This window comes from Lineus longissimus, chromosome 4 (genome assembly GCF_910592395.1).
Source record: "Lineus longissimus chromosome 4, tnLinLong1.2, whole genome shotgun sequence".
NCBI lineage: Eukaryota > Metazoa > Nemertea > Pilidiophora > Heteronemertea > Lineidae > Lineus > Lineus longissimus.
The window spans coordinates 22,222,189-22,243,206 of record NC_088311.1 but is presented as its reverse complement, the minus strand read 5'-3'; the positions used below and the strand labels follow the sequence as shown (position 1 = coordinate 22,243,206).

Below are 21,018 nucleotides of genomic sequence, written 5' to 3'. Positions count from 1 at the left end.
AGTTTATTTAATTGGGAGAAAGGTGAATTCAATTACTCAAGCATTTACCACCCGGTTCAATTTGTTTCGAGGAATTCAAAAGGTGAACTACAGAGTCAAGGTGATAAAATTTAGATAAAATGTTCATTTTTTAAACAAACATTGCTTTACTGTTCTTCTGTGAGATCGCGTTTTATCATGGCTGCGCCAGTTCTTACAATAACACGTCTGAATTGCTGCCCAGACGAAGTAATGAATGCAACTTACACTATTGTACAAAAATATCGTGATTCAGGGTTTTAGCTTACAAAGATTTTGGTTAAAATCCATCGCAGGGATACCGTCTTCCTTTGCTTGTTGGCTTTGAGGCTTGTTGTTGTTTCAAATGCTACGAGATGGCGAACATGTAGCTTTGCCAGACGGAGCAGAACAGAGTTAGCATCGCTAGCCTCGCCATCTATGCAGGCTAGGCACAATGATGGGTTAGTTTTAGTTCACCAGTAATAGCAGCGTCAAAGAACAACAATCAGCAGTCATTGGTCAATTTTCCCTGTTGGAAGAAAGAGGACCAGAGTTTGGGTCCCAGGAGGAATCGCTACACCAGAAATGAAAGACGAAGAAGACTGGACGATTGATGGGAAGCTGGGCTGTCGATGAGCAGTGCCCAACCCATGACCCAACCTAGATCAACAGACAAATCAGGTGGCTGCAAGTGCTATCGCAGCGATGCGTAACGTTTCCCTTTTTTCCTGTATGGACAAGCGATATGTGCCCTCATCTCCGCTTCTCCACTTTAAGCAGAGACTCACTCCCATCACAGATTGAAAGAAAAGGAAATAATAAAGAATACAAATGGCGGCGGTTATATGGTGACATGGAAGATAAGAGGCGACAGATTGTAATAGTCTCACGGTTATTAAAGCCAGTATGTAAAAGAGGGGATGTCCCGAGATAAAGGGTACTGAACTGATGATGATTAACCGTTTATGGATTGGATCGTGCTATTTTGAGAATATTGAAGAAAACGTACATTCATTGGAAAATTAAATCAATTATATTGTGCGATAAGTTTCTGATGAAAGGCAATGTCGATTAGTTGGATGAAGTTTCTCTTTCGAAAACAGATTCATTATTCGAGCTGAAAACTTCGAATGAGTTTTGAGCATGATAACGTAGAACTTTGGTACTGGCATTGAACTGATCACTTCATTGTCTTTTTAGACAAAGGCCAACGAGATCCACGCGACCCACGATGAAGATTTCACTGTCCAAGATAAATCTTAAAATCAATCATGTACATGTAATCACAAACTTGGAATTATTCGAGTAACAATCACGATTATACGTAGTGTAAGTAGAACACAAATTCCAACAAGTGAGCAAATCCCCTGTTATCTTATTCGCATAATTGTCTAAGCATTCCTCGACCACCCCACGGATGTTTACCCATAGTTTTGTCATTCCAACACAGTTATCAGACTGGAATCCCCAATGACACGACAAACAATAATAGAGTACAAACATTACCGCCTGTGAGTTATTCAATCCGTTACGTGAATTGAATGGCTGTACTCCCTGTATACATGTAGTCTCATTATCACCATGGTAGGTAAAATAGCTAAAGAAATGTCTTCAACCATTTTGGATTTTGGCGGCCATCTTGAATTTGAAGCAAAATCCTATTTGATTTAAACATGTGCTTTCAGGGCGACAGAACAACTAAATAAACGAGTAAAATAAAGATAAAATACAAAAAACACTCTGTTCAAGAAACCCTTTTCAGGTAACTACTGAAAAACCTGGAAGATATCCCACAAAGAAAACTAGAAAAGAAACTACTCTGCAGAATACCTGAACATGAAACTGTCAGAAAACCTAGAAGAGCGACCACTCGGAAAACTAGGCAAGAAATTGTCAGAAAACCTGGATGAGAGACCACTCAAAAAACCAGCATGACCAGTCTCTAGGCGTCTGGAAAAACGTACAACTCCGATAACATGGAACGGAAGAAATCAATCTTGGCCAGATAACTTGACTATATTAGTTAACAATGGACCACTAGATCGGTGAGGCGAATCCACCTAATGTCCATTCTTACTTCTGCAATACGCCTGGTGTTCGTGGCGAAGAGTGTGTTGCATTCGAATAGCTGTACTAGATGTCCAGTTCGTAAATAATTAACGAGAGACATCTTGGAACTTGGATCGCCGAACCGTGGGCTTTCGTGAAGGAACTGAAGAATTGGCTTGTTAAAAATACCCGATTTACGGCAAGTTGAAATGTCGCAACAGCTCGACAACGTTGTCACAACAACTTGACAACCTGATATCATATCATGCGACCTTTCCGAATCTAATCATTTTTTGAAGCAAAACGATAAACTGATGTTAATTTTAGAGCCAGGGAAAAGGGGTGAGATCGGTATCAGGGGAAAGATAGGGTGAAGGGCACTCTGAGAGTCCTACGAGCTTCATTGCAATCACTGGACACGTCAAAGACATTGCGGTTCTCGATCACCGAGCCAGACATGAGTCATCGAGAGCTGGAGCCCCAGCTTTCGATGACCAACGATGCTTCCCAATCTAGTTCTTGTGTAAACGAATGTTTCTGTTTAGAATGATTCCAGTTGATTAATCAACAAAGACAATCGAAAAAAATACACCGTAAGACTTGATTGTCATCGGGATGCGCAGCTCGAATGCTTGAGATGGCTTTTAGACATTTCTGTTCGAAAATTGAGCAGGAGATCCTTGTATGAAGGAAAACTCTTCCAGAAATAGCATAGAGTATCCGGGCCTTGTGAAGATTGGCGGGTCCGAGCTACTGGTTAGCTTTAGCACTGATGCGTTCGTTTCGTAGAAATTGTGTTGTTGTAAACAATAATTTGATTTCTGTTCAGCATGTGTAAGATGTAATGTACTGAAGAGTTACTATAACCCTTGGTGATGATCCCAGTGATGGGATGAGTGCTGAGTTACTGCTAGGGAAAATCATAACGTCATTATGACGTGTTCTGTTCATATGGGAATCGAATGAATCATGAAACGTGAAAAGATGACATCTATCATATCTATGATAATTGGCAATACCCGATTCATGTCTTTACTCTATTGCCTGTAGTGAAATGTCTGTAGTCTGGAGGCATTTGGCGCACCAGTTGTCATTTCTCTTATGTATGCAATACAACAGCTGACTGATCCGTTTGAAAAAGAGGGTTCTGGTTGTCGAATTATTCCCTAGAGACTGGGCCAGCTAATTCCGATAGCGGTATGGTGCAAACCCGTTGACAGGGTCACGCTATCGGGTAACTTGTATTGGTCTGGGGATAGCCTAGTTGCGAGTAAATTGTCGACCTCTGCGATATCTTACAGTAATGGCCGGTTAATACAGACTTTCGTCTTCAACCCATCCAGGAATATGACAATTCCAGGCATGTACGAATTACTTGCCTAGCAGCGCGGTAGCCAGACTGGCTATTCTTATTCGCCTCATGACCTCCTTTACCTCCAATGATTCCTTTTGAAGCTTCGAGCAAGGATGTTGCGGAATCGTAAACATCATTTGATGAGGGGAGCCTAAGAGGTACAATCGCGACACATTCTAAAGTTTGGAAATGTTGCTTGTCACATATTAATACTCTTGTCAATGAGTAGAACTGTTTATTTGGAGGTGATGAGCGTAACAAATTCAAAACTCAAACCCCAGCTCATCATGGGATTGATTCTTAACAAGCAAGAGTTAACGTTGTTAACTAGAGTTAACATTAGTTAACAAGAGTTAACAGAGTTAACAAGAGTTAACAAGAGTAAACAAGAGTTAACATTGCCACGTTTATAAATCATCACCAACAGTTACCTACATTATGTCACAGGACAATCGTTGATTATGTCACATTTACTTACGCTTGTTACGAATCAACCACAACCACATCATCGACCCTGACAGGTTTACTTGAAGAAATATAAGACAAATTAGCGATAGAACCTTCTAGAAGTCCCGAAGTCAGCGCCTTTATTCCTCCTTGCTGAACACGAACAGCGGAAATGTCTTTGTTCTTTTTGAATTCATATCGAAAAGGCCGCGATACGTTAAAAGCTTCGCGGGATATTTCTAAGGAGGAACTAGTTGGTGAATGGTTGTTGGAAATCTCATTGCGCGTTTCTCTAATTCGATAACGGAGACTAAAAGACCTTCTGAAAGTCCTCGGGAAAGGTTTAGCAATAATAATTGTAGTGGGAAGTGGTAAACCTATTAGGACAGAAGAATACGTGACTTAACTCTGTTAAAATTTCACCCGTGCCTGGGTACATTTACAGGAGAGTGAGAGTAGCCTTGGTTGAAAGCATGTAGATAATGTAGATAATGCCTACTGTAGACTTTAACAGCAAATGTCTTTAGTTTCTGTAGCCATGCGGCTCATATCATCATCTGACAATAGGGTATACTCATTCCTCTCTGAAGCGATAATGGTTCCTAATGTTACTATCGCCTCCTGTTATTGCTTATGATCATGATCAGGAGTGTCTCAGTGTGACTGTTGGGATGGTCAAATAGCATGTCTTTATAGAAATTTCGAAATCCAATGGCCATACATGTACATCATGAGAAAAGGTCTCATGTGGGTGAAATATGTGGAAGCAATCTTTTAATAGCCATCACTACAGAATGATGATCATGACTATGAATGATGATATAGTCATGCCTGTGCTGATTAAAAACAAAGATTACGTCCGTGTTGGTCAAACAAGTTACGATTGTCATTAAGAGATGTACAGATATCGCCAGATTTAACATTGCCACGTGTATAAATCATCACCAACAGTTACTTACATATGTCATAGGACAATCGTTGATTATATTACATTTACTTGTTTGTTACGAATCAACCACCGATGAAATTCGCCTCGTACAGAGTCAGATTTCCAGCAAAAAGATTAACTGCGTTTCACTCGCAGAATGCAGCGATTCCATCAAGGGACATATAGATTACGTTGCAATCTAAAGTTGATTGCGGATTCCGTGAGCTTTGGGATGCTCGTTACGTATACCATCTAAGTGTTAAATTGTGCGCAGTCTCGGAGGACTACATATCGATCTTTTAGCGGCCCGCCGGGGTTCGATCTGACTAATACAGATTCGAGTTGGATGGGCTAACGGAGTCTTCTGTTGGTTCACTCTTCGCGGCGGTTGAAGACATCTAAGGCTGCAGTGGACGCAGCCGCGGGATGTTGTGAATTCTAGTTGGAGGAAGATAGGGACTCGTTGGGAAAGTGGAAGTACAGCAATATCTGATAACATGAAGCGGTCTCCTTGGGAATTCACAGACTTTACGAAAGGAAGCCGGGAGTATTAAACGTGATCATATTTTTTGGCCTTTTGATTTGCTGGTTGCAAATATTTGTGGGTCGCAATGAGTTCGATGGGATGACATCATCGGATTCGAAAGCACGAGGATGATATTGTGGAGAATCTCCAGGAGAGCAAGATTTGGCAGTGGATATGACAAGTGCCTTTTACTCGATGGAGAAATGTTACATCAGTCTTGGGGATGATTTCTTCATTGTTCAAATTTAGTGTTATTTATAATGTCATAAGGCCATTGACGATTTCGCCCCGGGCAGGAAATCTGAAATGTTTTGAATGCCAAACTGCATGGGAACAATTTCCTTGGAGGAATGCCCTAACTCATGGATAACTGGGAATTTTCTTTGATAAGAAGCATGTGTCCTGCTGATTACTAGCATTGGTGATCAAAAATACGCTGGGACAAACCCTGAAGGTGTAAAGGCACCAAAAACGCCCGTAAAAGCCAATGATGGATCTCGCTAACTCTGTCTAATAAAAAAACAACATATAAAAACATTTGCTGGATATCACAATGTCAGACGAAAGCGCTGTATCAGTTATTGGGTACGTCGTCCGATCTTGTTTAGGACGCTACGTTTGGAGTAACATAAGTTACGTCTTTAAGAATTTTCCTTGTTATTCAGCGATCGAGGATCACAGGATAGCAGAACTCAACTCCGATCCTATCTTAGCTTCCACGTTTCTGGACGCCTACAGGAAGAAGCAGAGAAAGGGAGAAGTGTTCATAGAATTTAAGGTAAGCAGAACTTTTTCAAGAGGTCTTCTGTGATTATCAACAGTTTCAAAATGTTTTTTTGGAACGACTTTAGAATTCCCGATCGGAAGTATAGGTCTAAGGGGCGAATGAATACCGAATAATGAACAAGTAGCCTAACCCTAACCCTAACCCTTTAAACCGATTCACAACTTATATAGTGCGGAGGAACATCCGATCGGTAATTCTAAAGTTTAGCCGTTTTTTTAAGCCCCCTCCTTCTCCTGAAAGAGTGGGGTCAAAATTCAAATTTCTGAGAACATCACGTTATTTCCCCCAAAAGCACACACGAGCTATTGTCTCTAAACAAGCCCGTTCGTACTTTGGCCTCAATACTCATTGTTCTACTGTCCTATCATTGGAATAACCTGCAAATGTTCATAACAACGAAACCCATAAAACAGCTCCCATGGGGATCGATATGTCAGAATCGGCAAGGGCGACTACATGTACAGGTACCTGAACGTAATGGAGATTCTCGGGAACTGATTGTATTCATTGACAGTGGTCTTCCTTTTTATGAACCAAAAGTTAGCATATAAGCATTCAATACATTAATAAAACTAACTAAATTTTTGTCAAAGTCTCTCCAACTACTCTAATCATATTGTAAGCAAATTCGTATTCTTTTGTTGATGTTAAAAAACCTTCGCATGTATATTCGTATTTCTATTGTATATAGGTAGTTTTGTGCTCGACGCAATGTAATTTTGTTGAGCAATAAACCTTATTCTATTCCAAAAAAAAAATAAATAAATCAGCAATTCCTCTTGTTTATAATTGCATTTCCTTATATAACAAATGCGCAATGCTGGCTGTTACTGCTGTAAACCTGTGCACCACATTTTCTCCATGTTCAATGGAGCAATCGATTGGTATAGAATTATGATAACCTCTCGTGTTTTGACATCCCATCGAGTCAAAATGAGCCATTAGCTTAAAGCGAGATTGCTTTATTATACGATTTTTTCTTCCGTTCTGGGTGGTGTGGTGTGTATTCAACATCTTCAGCTAAAAGGTTTAGCGCAATAAATTCAAGGGAAGACAAGCTGCATCAAGGTTGGGCCCCCGATTATATTCCCGATGTCAAAATCTCGATCGATAGACTTATTTTCTCGAGTGATCGAGATATTATCTCGGGTGATCGAGTTATTTATCTCGAACGATCGAGATAACAAGTCCGTCGTTCGAGATATTTCCTGAAAAAAAATTTCATGTTGAAAAAAAAATCATGTGATGTCCTTTCCTAGCCACCGTATACATTTTATCAGTTTTGCATTTAAAAATGCAGCAAGTCTATCATTCTATTATTCTATAGTTTATTCAGTATTATTCATATTTTGGCAAACAATCACAATTTTGCTTCAGGGGAAAAGTTACTATGCAGGCCAAAACAATGTACATGCACTGCTTCAACAGTGATCTCGTGCATGGGTACTGTACCGAACTGCATGTAAGCACGTGCATGTACAATGTAGCGCGGCGGTTTTTCCAGTATGGCATAGTCTAAATGTAGGTCAGATAACACCTACTAAATAAAACAACTGCATTTTTGTATTTCACTAAGTTGTGCAAAAAAATATGGAGAGAACACGAAATTAAACCCCTTGAGCAAAATATTAATATCTAATCGTCGGGTGGACTAAAAAATAAACCAGCTACAGCAATCTCTCGGGGTTTAGTTTTAACGACACATTTTTAACAAGACTTAGTAACGATGATGAAGCCTGCAACTTGTCCCATTCATCATGCAAGAAAAAAATTAATTCCCCGGTGCGAGAACAGCTTATCGTCGAGACTGATTCAGTTGCCAACGTGGGCCTGCGAATAATGTAGCTTAATTTATTCAGTCCGTGTTCGGAGACGCTGATACACCAATCATAGACAACAACCCGACATCCAATCAACGCCTTTGGCTTATTTCGAATCTTTTTCAACCTTTGACGGAAGCTATTGCACCAATCAAAACACATTTATTGAACCACCTAACAATTTCTGCCTTTTGGTCACTTTACAATGCTACACTCGTAAAAATAAAGGTTTTTGAGCTTTTGAGAAATCTTCTAAAGGCTTTTCAACCAACACAAATTAGCACCAACTGGTGCTTTTTCAGGAAATTGAAAAAGCCTTTGAGGTTTGTAAAGATTTTTTCCATTCTTTAAAAAATCTCTATGGTGCATATTTGTAATGTTTGAAAGACCCTGAAATGTTTTTTAAAAGTTCAAAAATCTTCTAAGAGAGTGCTCATTCTTTGACCCATGTTGGGAGCACCTGATCCACCAATGAAGGGCACTGATTCATTCGCCAATCACACTCGCTGTCTTATTTACAAATGTCGTTAATTTGAAACCCGTGTTGTGAGACACACTGTGGCATCAGCGTGCCATGAAGCAATCAATCCACTTGATCTATCCGTCTCTTGGGTGACGTGCTCAACAAGTCGGACATTAATTTAATGGCAAGCGTGATTTGAAGTTAACTTAAAGTAAAGGCAGGAGTGGATGACATGGGAACATCAGAGATAGTAGTAATCTCGAATATCGCCAAAGGATTTCTATTAAATGTTCTTGGTGATGCCTGCATTTGAACATTGGTAATCTTTAATTAGTTGAATGGGGAAACTTCACTGAAGTTAATAACTAAAGGTAGAGACAGGAGTGGATGAAATGGATCATCAGAGATGGGTTTCATATCAATCATTGCGTGTATATTTGTCTTCAGAACTTATCCGTATAAGCGATAATCTAATCTGATCATAATTTAAACGTCGTGCACTTCGTTGATTAAGATGCCATGTGGGTGTTGCAAAAAGTTTACGCCAACCCACTCTATGATTGCTTCCAGTAAGCCAGTATTTGTTTCGGAGACGTATCGATGTTTGCAAGATGCGATACGAATCGTGACCGAATAGTCTACAAAGAATATGTCTAACAAAGATGAACACATCATGATCCGTCTGAAGTACTTGTGCATGTGTTTTGTCAGAGTTATGGTCATCTTGGGACACTGAGATATGCTCTTACAATTATAGTGGTATATTAATCAAAAAAGCATTAAGATATCGTAAAACGTGCTTGATCCAACCCATACGATGTCACGAACCAAATTACTCAATCATTTGCGACGCGATCGAGCACTGCTGACAGTGGAGGCTAGGCTGCGATCGAACTTGTCTCTCATCGACCAGGGTATATTTTCCGGGATATTGGTCGGCTGTCCTTATTATTATCATCCTCATTCAGAATATAGAGTAGCCCGTCTCGATGGCGCTGGGGACCATTGGACCGTGTGAATATTATGCGATATATGGTGGGTTGCTAGTTTTTATCGACTGGATCCTATTATTATGGTTATTTTTGGAAGACGTTAATGCAATTAATCAACTCCTCGTCTATCGTCGGTTTGTCTTGGCCTAATCTTAATCTGCCAAAATCAAAATTGGAAACGTTGGAAACAAAGCGGCCAGTGACGTCGCAGTCATTCCTGACACGTTTTCTATATTTTGCTTTACTTTAAAAAAATAATCAAACATCGAACAAGTGGTATCAGAACACTACCAGTGGTCTGTAGAGGCATTATTAACTGGTATTGCCAGTATGGCCGTTGTGCTCCGTCTTCGGTTAGGTTTAATTTCAGAGTTACCGTCTCCTTGGCTGATTGCCACTTCCCGGCGAACGAGCCCAGACTATACCCGGTTTGATTTTGGGGTTTTCTCTCCTAGAACTAGTCTTATGTTTACCATTGTTTTTTTCCAGGGCTGCCAGAAACACCAAAGTGTCTTTCCATCCACGGAAGGCGCAAAATATGTAAATAGGATGAAAAATACTAGTAACACAGTGCCATGTGAGTATGTTGTCTAGGCTTCAAATGGTAAAAAATCACGTAATTTTAGAATGAGAATGTTGTTTTCTTATCAACGCTAGTTACTAGACAAATGTTAGATTCGGAGCGACTCGTTGATGACGATAGAATTGGTTCCTTGATGACTTCTTGGCTTATCATCCTATCTCAACCTTAAGATAAACACTTATTCCTTTCAACACAGTTGTGGAATGAGTGTCCAAATAAATGCTCTTCCTTGTCTTGCTTGCAACGAGTGCCGCCCTGTTGCTGATGTTACACGTCCGTTGTATCCTATCATCAGCTAGTTAAAAGTCAAATGTCAAAATTTGGGGTTTGTTTTCTGACATCAACAATGGCCTGTTTCCCCAGATCCGCAAGAAGTGGATTACGGGACGCTGAGTTTGATGAACAGGAAAAATCCGAAGCCAACCTCGGTTTACCAGTCCCCCCATCCTATTCGTTCCATTTTAACTCTTCATCCCCATATCATTTCAGTTGATCATAGTCGTGTGATACTCGATGAAGTGCCTGGCCGGCCCGGGTCAGACTACATCAATGCAAGTTGGATCGATGTAAGTTCGCCTTGGGTGATACTGAGATTCACTGGCAGCTCTTTGTAACAGATTGCCCGCAACGCAGACTGAAAACTTCGCCATGTATTTCAGTACCCAAGGCGGCAGTTTTTATCTAATTCTTGTCGTGATCTCTATGCTTTGCAATGATATTGGTCTCTATATAGATGATAAACTGTAAATTCATCATGCGCCTTTCACATGACCAAATGAATCCAAATAAAATGATGAAAGACTATAGATATATTCCTATTGCAAAATTGAAAAATGAAAGTTGTCAAATGTTGGCAAATTGGGCAGAATTGCAATCTTATATGATTGTACGATATGAAAGCAACATATCATTTTTCTGACAAGTTCCAGTTGCCGAAAGCAGGTCTCCAGAACATTCGCCAACTCTTAGAAGTGGGCCTTCGGCCAAGACATCTTTAATGCATTTAGCAGGTCATATCAGTAGTTCATGATGGGCGAAATCACTTTCTCAACTTATTTTTGCTTTGGACGATCAGGCAACCTGATATATAGAACGGTGCCTATTTTAAGTATAACATTCTTTTCTTGAGTCACCTTCGTTCCTTTGCTACCCGGAGGAGGAATAAGGGAGACTATCGCGATGTAAGCATGCACTATGTATGATTAAAGACTGTCTCGGGCCCCGGAGCAAGATTTAAAGATGGTATATACGTCATGTTTGTCATTAAGGGAAGAAGCTTATAATAATGGTGAATGCCCAGGGTTCAGTGCTAATACAGTCTGTTAACCAACCAAATATGTGTGAGTTATCCGGGATGAATGTTTCGTCACAATCTTCATTAATCATCGCCTCTGCATAAATATCAGCAATCTCAGTTTCCGGATAATGTAGCTATATTACATAGCTTCTGAAAATGTCATCGGCGTCTCTTCCCGAGTGGTCGCAATAGTTCTAAACCGCCTAATCTATAGATAACTCGGGGATAACGTAACATGGTAAAATGGCCATTAAAGACACATGAAAAAGGTCTCGTCCTTGAATATACCGTAAAATATTTTCGAAGAGGTCAATGATCAGGCCTTTGATGACTTGCAAGCATATCGTGTCCCCGTGATAAATTCTTACGCCGTTAATATTTTTTTCTTGTTTACGTTGTTTCGCAAATACTACTTCCTTCATCTTCATCCAGTCTAGCCTCTCCTAGGATTTTTGATTCATCCTTTCTCTTCTTACTCACATTTTTCCCTTCCTTCAGGGATACAACAAACCAAAAGCCTATATAGCAGCTCAGGGTAAGTGCATTCGCTGTGAAGGGCTTAGAGCTCACACGACATAAGTCCGATTTTCAAACGATTCGTTTTTGACAAGAGCAGATAACAGTGTGTTTATATCCATCATAAAACTGGATTGATAGTGCATTTGAATGGCCGAGCGCACATGGGACATAAAATTGTCTAATAATGCACAGTTCTTATAAAAGATCGCGAATCTCTCTATCACCTCTTGTCAGCAACTTTTTTGCGATGAATTGTTTGGGCTTAGGAAAAAACCTTGTAGAATCTATCTATCGGATAACTTGGTGTCGCAGACGCTTTGTCCATATTAATCAAACAGGTTGAAAGCGATCGTACGACCATGTGAATTATATCTAGCTTGAAATGAATATTCACAATCGGTGTTAGAGGAAGTAGAGTATTTTGTTCAATATTTTGTGACCTTAATGATTTATGAATTATACACTTTTTAGGTCCCAAAAGATGTTCCGTGGGTGACTTCTGGAGAATGATATGGCAAGTCGACTGCCGTTGCATTGTCATGGCAACAAATCTCTTTGAACATGCCCGAGTAAGCATTATTTTGGATTATTGTTCTGGAGAAGAAAGCATTACAGGAACCCATTAACTAATTCCGTCGTTGTGTTCTAAAAGTTGTTCACCGGGCACAGTTAGGGGGCACCCTAAATTTTCTTCATTTGTATGTACCCATACTTATCAATGACACGTCATTATCATGACAAAATGACCCCCCCACAACAACAACAACAACAACAACAACAAAAACAAAAACAAAACAAAAACAAAAACAACAAAAACAAAAACAAAAACAAAAACAAAAACAACAAAACACAACAAAAAACAATTTAATATTTTCGTTTTTCTGTTAACAGCAACAGTGTGAGAAGTACTGGCATAATACCCACGGGAGATATGGGAGCGTGGACGTTTGGTTAGAAAAGTCCGACTTTACTGCTGATTTTATAACGCGAAGTTTTAGAATAGAAAAGGTTGGTATTTTTTAAAGGGATGGAGTAAATAAGCCGCCATCTTGCCCGAGTGTCAGCGCCGGACTCCCAGCCGAGAGGTGGCTGGTTGGGAGCCTTTCCAAACACTTGATACACCGTTACACTTAAGGGCAGCAAGAAATAGTGTTAACTGATCCATAATTTCCCACTAAAAATTCTCGGATGATGGCGTGCTTTGAACCAAAGATCTGTTCATGGAAAAGCACTGTAAAAATAGAGGAATCGAACTTAAAATTAAAAAAATCGTTCACTGTATCATCTCTCTTTCAGGCTGGGTGTAGTGAACCTAGGACTGTGCGTCAGTTCCAGATTGCCAGCTGGAGCGATCATGATTGTCCAAACATCTCATCAGTATTAGAGTATAGAAGGGTCGTCAAATCCTACATGCTCAATAAACCAGGTCCCATGGTTGTACACTGTAGGTAAGCTATCAGATAACAATGTGAGAAGTCAGTTTGTGATTTCTCAACGTCGAGTACACTTTGATGTAAACTTCTACACACGTTTGTATGTGCAGAGTGGCCACAGAATTTGGCTTTTAGAGTAAATGTAAATTATCACACCGACATGAATTGTCTTGGTGTGCAACTTTCATCGAAAGCAAATTCTGTTCAGAAGGTATCCTCATCTTTTCAACTTGTCCGAATTGCAGTAAAGGCTCTGGCCGGACCGGTACCTACATCTCCATTGATGCACTGCTGGACGAGTATTTGGCCGAGGATAAAGTGGGGGTCTACCGCATGGTCACGGAGATGAGGAAGCAACGATATGGCATGGTCGGAAACAAGGTACATGTACAGAGAAGCGGGTGATACGAATGTGAAAATTAGTGCAACTTACAAACTGCTATACTATAACTTTTCTGCTATAATTTTTCTTTGACATGTCTGGTGTAAGATTTCTGGTTAGCAAAAATACGAAACGTCAGCTTTTGTTTCTTCTGAGCTTAGCAGTCATCTGGCTTTCTTGCCTCCGTTAGAGTATGCCTCGCATCAAGACTTCAAAGAAAAGCCCCTGATTAAAGCCAATATCTATTTGTAGTTTTGTGAGTTGCCACATTTATCCAATGTGGTGATGATGTATTTGTATTTTCCAGGAGCAATATGAGTTTATCTACAAGTGTGTCGCCACGTTTATCCAATGTGGTGTAACGGTGATATCGGCGAAAGATCTCTCACGCTCAGTACAGAAGATGAGTCTTAAGGACCCCAAGGCCAAGATCAATGGCTTTGAAAGGGAATTCAAGGTAGGCCGATATGGCAGTTTATTTTGTTCCCCTCGAGATTTAGTTCTCGCATATTGTCATAATTTAAAAATGTATGGTGTGATTGACATTGGCATTCGATTAAAGTCGAACAGCATATTTTGAATTTCTCGGTCTACTACAAATGAACTTAGATTCCTGAAACATTGATGTAGCAGTCTTCAACATCCTATTGGTAAAAGGTCCTTCCCTATTGTATAATGACGGTTGAGGTATGGTTATGTTGATGACTTCAATACCTTAGCAACTCAGCATGTTCTACGTCATCAAGAGTTTATCCGTATCCTATATCATCATTCAGGCATCTTATCCGTTCAGTGCCGAATTGAATGTGAGTAATTGTAAAAATTGATTTGGCATGATGTTCCTACATGTAGCAGGTATATATTCATAGTTAGTATATTCGTTATTCAAAATGTCTGTCAGTATTACTGGTATTACCATAAATCTAAGAATTATGCGGCCTAGCACTTGATCTTACTAACATTTATCTTCTTGGTTAAAGATATGATGTCTCTTACCATGATCCAACTGAGGTTCTAGTATATACATTGAAGCATGTTACAGAGGTACCTGTACACGTACAAGCATTTGTTCATGTAGGCGAAACGTACACGAAAGGGTAACTCTTACCTATCTCTCCTTAGCTTATCATAGCACGTGGCTACTGACCATGACACATTCTACCAACACGTTCACCCTTCATCACCTCGTTTCAGACATTGCAGAGCATAGTGCATCCTCTTCCGGTGGGCGACTGCGCTGGTGGTCATCGAGCGGAGAATAGGCGGAAAAGCCGCGACGTCATGTTACAACCACGTAAGATTTTGTTTATGAGACACCCTTTGCACCCTGATTCCAATTTGATGTGACAGTAACCTGACCAGTTTGCAGTGTATCATTTTCTGACTAGCTGACGTACCAACGATCGGCCGGCATCGGAACGAGCAGTCCCGAGAATACGGAACCTTTGTCCATCGGGTCACATGGTAGATTCGTTGTGTTGCTGGTGGTGTATTTTATCAAGGAGAATAGAGGGCAATATCTTAAAATTTCAATGGAGTCTTATATTTTGCACTCGTGAATTGAAATTGTGTCTAACACTATAGCAGAGTATTTGTTTGAAAGACTCTGATAACAGTAAGTCTGTACAAGTGAAGGACAGTTAACGTACCCATGAAGATTCGGTTGAAATTAAATTTTTAGTCTGGTTTGATATCGTGTCCGTGACCGTTATCTGTTAAGATCATACCCTTTAGACTAGTTAGTCCCAAAACAGTACACGGAATTCCTTTCTGCATGCTTGTATCAGCGATTGTTCAGTGTCCCTCTGTCATATCTGCCTGCAGTAGAATGTCGTGGTGAAGTCTGTCTTGTTTCCCTTTAGCTGAGAGAGCCCGGCCATACTTGATGAGCCACGAAAACAACGAGAGTACGGATTTTATCAATGCAGTTTACGTCGACGTAAGTTAAATTCGATTGAAAAGTTGATGGGAAAGAGCTTGATTTCTTTAAATGCATAACTCTAAATGTTCAGCTGCACTAAATTGAAACTACTACGGCCAGCAAAAGATGCAAAAATAATCGCACACAACCGACTCTGAACATTGGAAAGTATCATCTTTTGGTCCTTGACCGGCATAAAACTGACTGAAGTGTTGTTAACGCCCATGTGTTTTGTTCGTAGGCAACGTGGAGAATGAATTAAGAAAGGCATTGGGAACAAAACGCTCTCTGAATCGCCTATAGGCCCCTATACCACTAGGTATTCTAGAATCTACACCATTCTTAGAATCTGAAACATTTCTGAACAGAATCGTCAACTCAAAACTCATAAATTAGCTACAGTTTAAGTAGCACATTGGATGTTTTGTGGTAACTACATTTGTATGGTTGCATAAGTCTGTAAGGTAGTGTAGAGAAGTGGTACATATAGTGACCAACGTCTAGTCGTAACAACAAAGGTAAATGCATGCCCGTATAGTCGTAATTAAAACATATGTGAGCCATGAAATAGTCAAAATATATCTTGTACAAGAATATCCTCATTTAACGTTACTTATAAATATCTCATCTTTTCGCCAGGGATACAAAAACATGAACGCGTTCATCGTGACGCAATGGCCGATGAAGAACACCTTGAACGACATCTGGCGTCTGCTCTACGACTACAGTATTACCAGTTTAGTTGTGCTCAATGATATCCCACATTCCAGAGTAAGTACAAGTATGATACAGAATACTTATGTTAAGTTGTTCTCAAAAGAGAACTTATCCCGTCTTTTATTTTTTCCGAGTCGAGACAATTCACCTTTTCGAGTTTTGCTGGTGACTTCTTTAAAAAAATTCTCAAAAAGCCCTTCTGCTCACTGACTGCGAGCGACTTGGGTACAGATACTAGTATTTCATCAAATGAAGAAGAACTGGATTGAGAGGAGAGATTTTAAAGCAGAAAAACGCCACTTTGGAAGGGAAAATAACTCTGCATGTCTTCTCATTACAGTCCTTCCCCTGCTTCTGGCCAAACGAGGTGGGTGAACGGCGAAAGTTTGGCCCCGTGCTGGTGGAACTCGCCCGAGAGAGCGTCATTCCAGGAATAGTCAGTAGGATGTTCTATATAAAGAAGGTACGTTATATCCCCATATATCACCAAATTCAGTTAATTGAGAGACTGGTTCGCAATAAAACTTCAAAATAATTTCAGTTCCTCATCTCCAGTTTGAGAAATGTCTTCGTCATTTCGTGATGATCGATTCGTCTCAGTGAAATATCTGGCTTTCTAGCTCACAAGGACACTGGCAAAAAGCGGTTCTGTGAAATCTAGATAAATTACATTGACGAATATCAGTTCTTTCATTGTGAGACATTCAATCTGGTGATAGGACGACAAGTTTTTACCAGTAGGGTTGATCAGCGGTTGTTGAATTGTAAAAAGGCTTTGGTTTTACATTGTTTTTTACGGCATACAAAGTGCACTGGTATATAAGGTTTAGGCGTAACCCCTTTATGGATTTCTTTTTGATTTCTTTTTGAATTAAAAAAAATGCATAAAATTTGAACTCTGTGTTTTTATACACTTCGATAGATTTCGTTGTATCCGATATTGTTTTCAACTTTTCAGAATGTTAAGTCATTCCCGGTAAGCTATAGATGGAATGCATGAAGCACGGCCTCTATTAACTCTAAACCTTGCCAGATTTATTGATAAAAACCCTGTCAGAATAGGGCAAGTTAAGTAATGATTTGGTCCCATGGAGATGGCGCAGTAAGCATCCGCTTGTTTGCAAGACCAGTTTCTAACTTACCTAGAAAAATGTGTTGAGTGTGGTGTGTGGCCCTGGCTTTTTGCTCGGTAAGCTACGTAGGACACCGATTCTCAAAGCTGGTCTCGGGTAGACTGCCGAATAAGTGTGGCCACTAACAATTTTACTTCCAGTCCTTTTTTAACGCTGGCAGAACCGTACCCTTTAGAACATGTTCCATTTCATCAACATCGTAAGATGTCGACGTGGGAACGTGGGAAAATGTCTTTATCAATATGAATTGCTACAAAGAGCTATTTTCTCTCATACTACAATTTCACTAATTCTGTCCCAAAGCAACAAAACCTGGACACATGCATTTAATTGGGATCACCTGCATGAACCAAGCCTATGATAACTTTATTGTTGACCCTATGCTATTCTGCTATCGAATTATTGCCAGTACAAATCTTCGGCTGATGTCTCTTACTAGTCTTACTGAATGATAATTTGCCCCTCACCCTGCGCGTTTTGACATGCATGATATCATTATTGTATGTGGCATGCGGTTCGGCGTCTATACTACCATACTGCACTGAAACAGGTTTACACGAGATAACAAACGCTGAGTCCGACTTGAAGGGCAAATATGGCACAACGTTTTCATGTTGATGAAAATTTGTCTCTCGCAGCCAATGACTGCCCCTGAATGCCCTTGCGACTGGCTAACACTTACATTTAACGTTTATATGTGTCTATAAATCATTTCATAAGCGGTTGGTACTTCTTTCCAAGAGATGCTGAAATGGCTCAGAAGATCTGACAGTGTGTTGCTTCCAATATCGTTTTTGGTCATGCATTGTACCATTTAGGCAACGAAAATGTGACTTTGAAGTTTCACAAGAGATAATATCGTTATACGGCTTATTTTTCATAAAATGTACCACATAGCCATGTCATTTTTCTCAATTTAAACTCGGGCCTTGGTCTGTGTTTTAAAGGGATTAATCGAGAAGATTACAGTCGACGGATAGCAAGAAGTTATACTGAAAATGTATTCATCTTTTGTAAATTTCTGACGCATAGCATCGCTGATCGCTTAGATGAAGCTTTGTTTGAAAACTCCTCCTCTAAATCAGTGTTATCACCGTCTCCTTGGACGTCGAACTATGTGTCATATTTTGTCTGTAAAGATCTGCAACACTCATTGTCAAACTTTCTCTATTCACCGGAACAACGTGCACCTGCTATTCCAAGAATATTTGAATTTCTTCCTCTTGAAATGATATTGAGTCAAACCACGTGACCAATTTTGGATAATATTCATTATGACATACAGACAGCCTGATTGTAGGAGTAAGCAGCGTCTCGATTAACCAATCGCAATGTGAGTTTGGTAGTCTGCCAAAATACATTTTGCGTAATCCATTTAGATATGGCTAGTTGAGTATGCTATATTGACTGATGTAAGATGTGAGGTGGCGCATTTCGGAATGTCACTCGCAGACGGAGTGGTTTGGGACGTTGCTAAAACTCACTATCATTTCCAGACTGCGTACGAGAAGGAATAATGCATGCTTTCCATCTCTTCCGTTCCGTTCCGCTGAATAAAGTAAGCCCTTATTGTAACATTCGTTCTATCATGTCAATTGACGCGTGTATTGCTGAAACTGCGTGTGCTTGTCACGTTTTCATTATGGTCAACTGTTCAATGTATTCATTTCTATGTCAATTACAGAGGAAGAGATACACTAATGCTGTCCTAGAACTAGTTGAAGCGGGAGAGGTGATGAATATAATATATTATTGCATGATTTTGTTGCAATATATACAATGCTGTATATAAACTATGCTTTTCAATGATAAGTTAAGTAGTGTATGATTTGTTTTAGTTTTATTAGAAAATAGAAGTCTCTAATAAATTTTATTATTCATTCCGTCAATATTATTATGAGTAGTTTATATATAGATACTTTTTTACAATAATTACTAACTAATTTAAATCCTAATAGACACACTCAAACTGTTTACTTTTTTAATGTATAAGACACTGTTATCTATTTATTTCATGTTTGCATAACATAAACTATCATTATTTTCAAAGCACAGATCTTGTTAAAACTTCATTATCAAACTTGTTTTTAATTTTCCTAAAAGGTCTGTCTGATTCAGCTCATACGCACATGCTTTTTCTTTCGCATATAGTTCGTTATCAATTTCATGTGAGTAATGATCATTACTATGTGATATTACCGAAACAGGTCCCTAATAAAGGGTTCTTAAACATTGATACACAACTTGCCCTCAGCAAAAAACTTATAACTTCAAGTGTTTTGTGTGACATGTAACTCAATTGCCGGAGTATTTCAAGTTCGAAAAAACATTGCACATTAGTACAGAATATGGATAACTCACACTTGGCTTTGTAACTTTCAAGGCAAGCTTTGCGCGTTCCTTTAAACGATTCTTTGAAAAAACATCCTGATGTTCTAAAGACTAACTACATGTACCGTAGTTCGAAGTTTTTAATCACACGAGTATTGATCGCACGTTCTTTACTGTGCGATGCGTTTTCCAGAGTAGCTTGACGTATATATACGTCGTCAATTTTCATAGTATGACGTCCATACACGTCGAAGTCATTCGCACAGATCTGTTATTAGTTTATACAAGCCTATAACCTCTTTTTCTACACAGATGTTCCCCCCTCGTGTCGCAAGAAGCAGGGCTTTCTCCGCCCCGGCTATTAGTACCCAGTTCCAGAAGAAACCAATTCGATCGTTTCGGGTCTGTACACCCAAAATATTTGTCGATATATTCATTTATATACCCCAAGCTGTGCAGCTTTGGGGCATTTTATTGAGCTTTTGAACTATTTTTGAAGAAGTTTCTTAGTCTAAGTGTACAGAGTCGATGTTTAATACACACTTCCTTTCCTTTCCTAATAATGCCATGTTCTAGGAGATAAATTGCGCACTTATATCATATAAAATGGAACGCAAAATACTAGCCAGCTTTTTCGAACCAAAATACATGAATGTAACACAGACGTAGTTGGGGGAAAATGCCATACTAGTATTTTCCACAAGGCAGATTTATGCAAATACAGACTTTTTGTGGTTTATAAGCTTACACCGGTGGGGACTAAAGTTTGTGTTAAAACTTGTGTTAATGTACAGTCTAAATTTAACATGCGTGTATTTATATCACGTTCTTACAATATGTGCAAAAATAGTTCCCCGTTTCCAATGCAATTGTCAGCATATTGTCAGAAAGATTGTTGGCTAATTGTAATATCTTATGGTTTGAATGTGAATTCATGAGTTCTTCACGTTGAGAAACCGACACAAAAACCTTTGAATTTTTTTTCGCAGTATGCTAAGGGTGCACTAGTTCTGAGATTGTATGACGTACATGTAGGTGTTGATATATGAGTTAGACTGAACTGTACACAGCACTAGTGTTAACAGCAAGATGGTCTCAACTATTCACACCGTTGTGCTTATACATGTGTCTTTAGATCTGTGTTACCAGTCAGGGTGTTATTAAACCAGGGAAGTACAATTCTATTGCCCCCTATGCGTTTATCTACGTTTTGATGTTGTGGCACATCGTTTTTGTTATCTATCATGACTACAACTTGAATAAAAAAAAAAGGACAATAAGCTGCCAAACTAAACAGTCTGGACGGATTGAATTATCGTAATGCATATCCAAACTG

At 39.5% G+C, this 21,018-nt stretch overlaps 1 protein-coding gene across 7 annotated transcripts in view; it reads left to right on the top strand.

Moving 5' to 3' along the window:
* The window catches only part of LOC135486733 (uncharacterized), a 60,995-nt gene that overhangs the window by 31,825 nt on the left and 8,152 nt on the right, over nt 1–21,018 (top strand). For 4 of the 7 annotated variants that reach the window (XM_064769806.1, XM_064769805.1, XM_064769809.1 and 1 more), the window contains 16 exons: nt 5,970–6,082; nt 9,856–9,943; nt 10,439–10,515; nt 11,745–11,781; nt 12,237–12,334; nt 12,657–12,773; nt 13,062–13,213; nt 13,444–13,579; nt 13,888–14,037; nt 14,357–14,386; nt 14,775–14,874; nt 15,443–15,519; nt 16,141–16,272; nt 16,559–16,681; nt 17,177–17,194; nt 19,036–19,083. In XM_064769806.1, coding sequence (XP_064625876.1) covers nt 5,970–6,082; nt 9,856–9,943; nt 10,439–10,515; nt 11,745–11,781; nt 12,237–12,334; nt 12,657–12,773; nt 13,062–13,213; nt 13,444–13,579; nt 13,888–14,037; nt 14,357–14,386; nt 14,775–14,874; nt 15,443–15,519; nt 16,141–16,272; nt 16,559–16,681; nt 17,177–17,194; nt 19,036–19,083 — 1,496 coding nt within the window. The remainder of the gene's footprint in view (nt 1–5,969; nt 6,083–9,855; nt 9,944–10,438; nt 10,516–11,744; nt 11,782–12,236; nt 12,335–12,656; nt 12,774–13,061; nt 13,214–13,443; nt 13,580–13,887; nt 14,038–14,356; nt 14,387–14,774; nt 14,875–15,442; nt 15,520–16,140; nt 16,273–16,558; nt 16,682–17,176; nt 17,195–19,035; nt 19,084–21,018) is intronic. The other 3 variants (XM_064769811.1, XM_064769810.1, XM_064769812.1) reach the window with 3 other exon arrangements.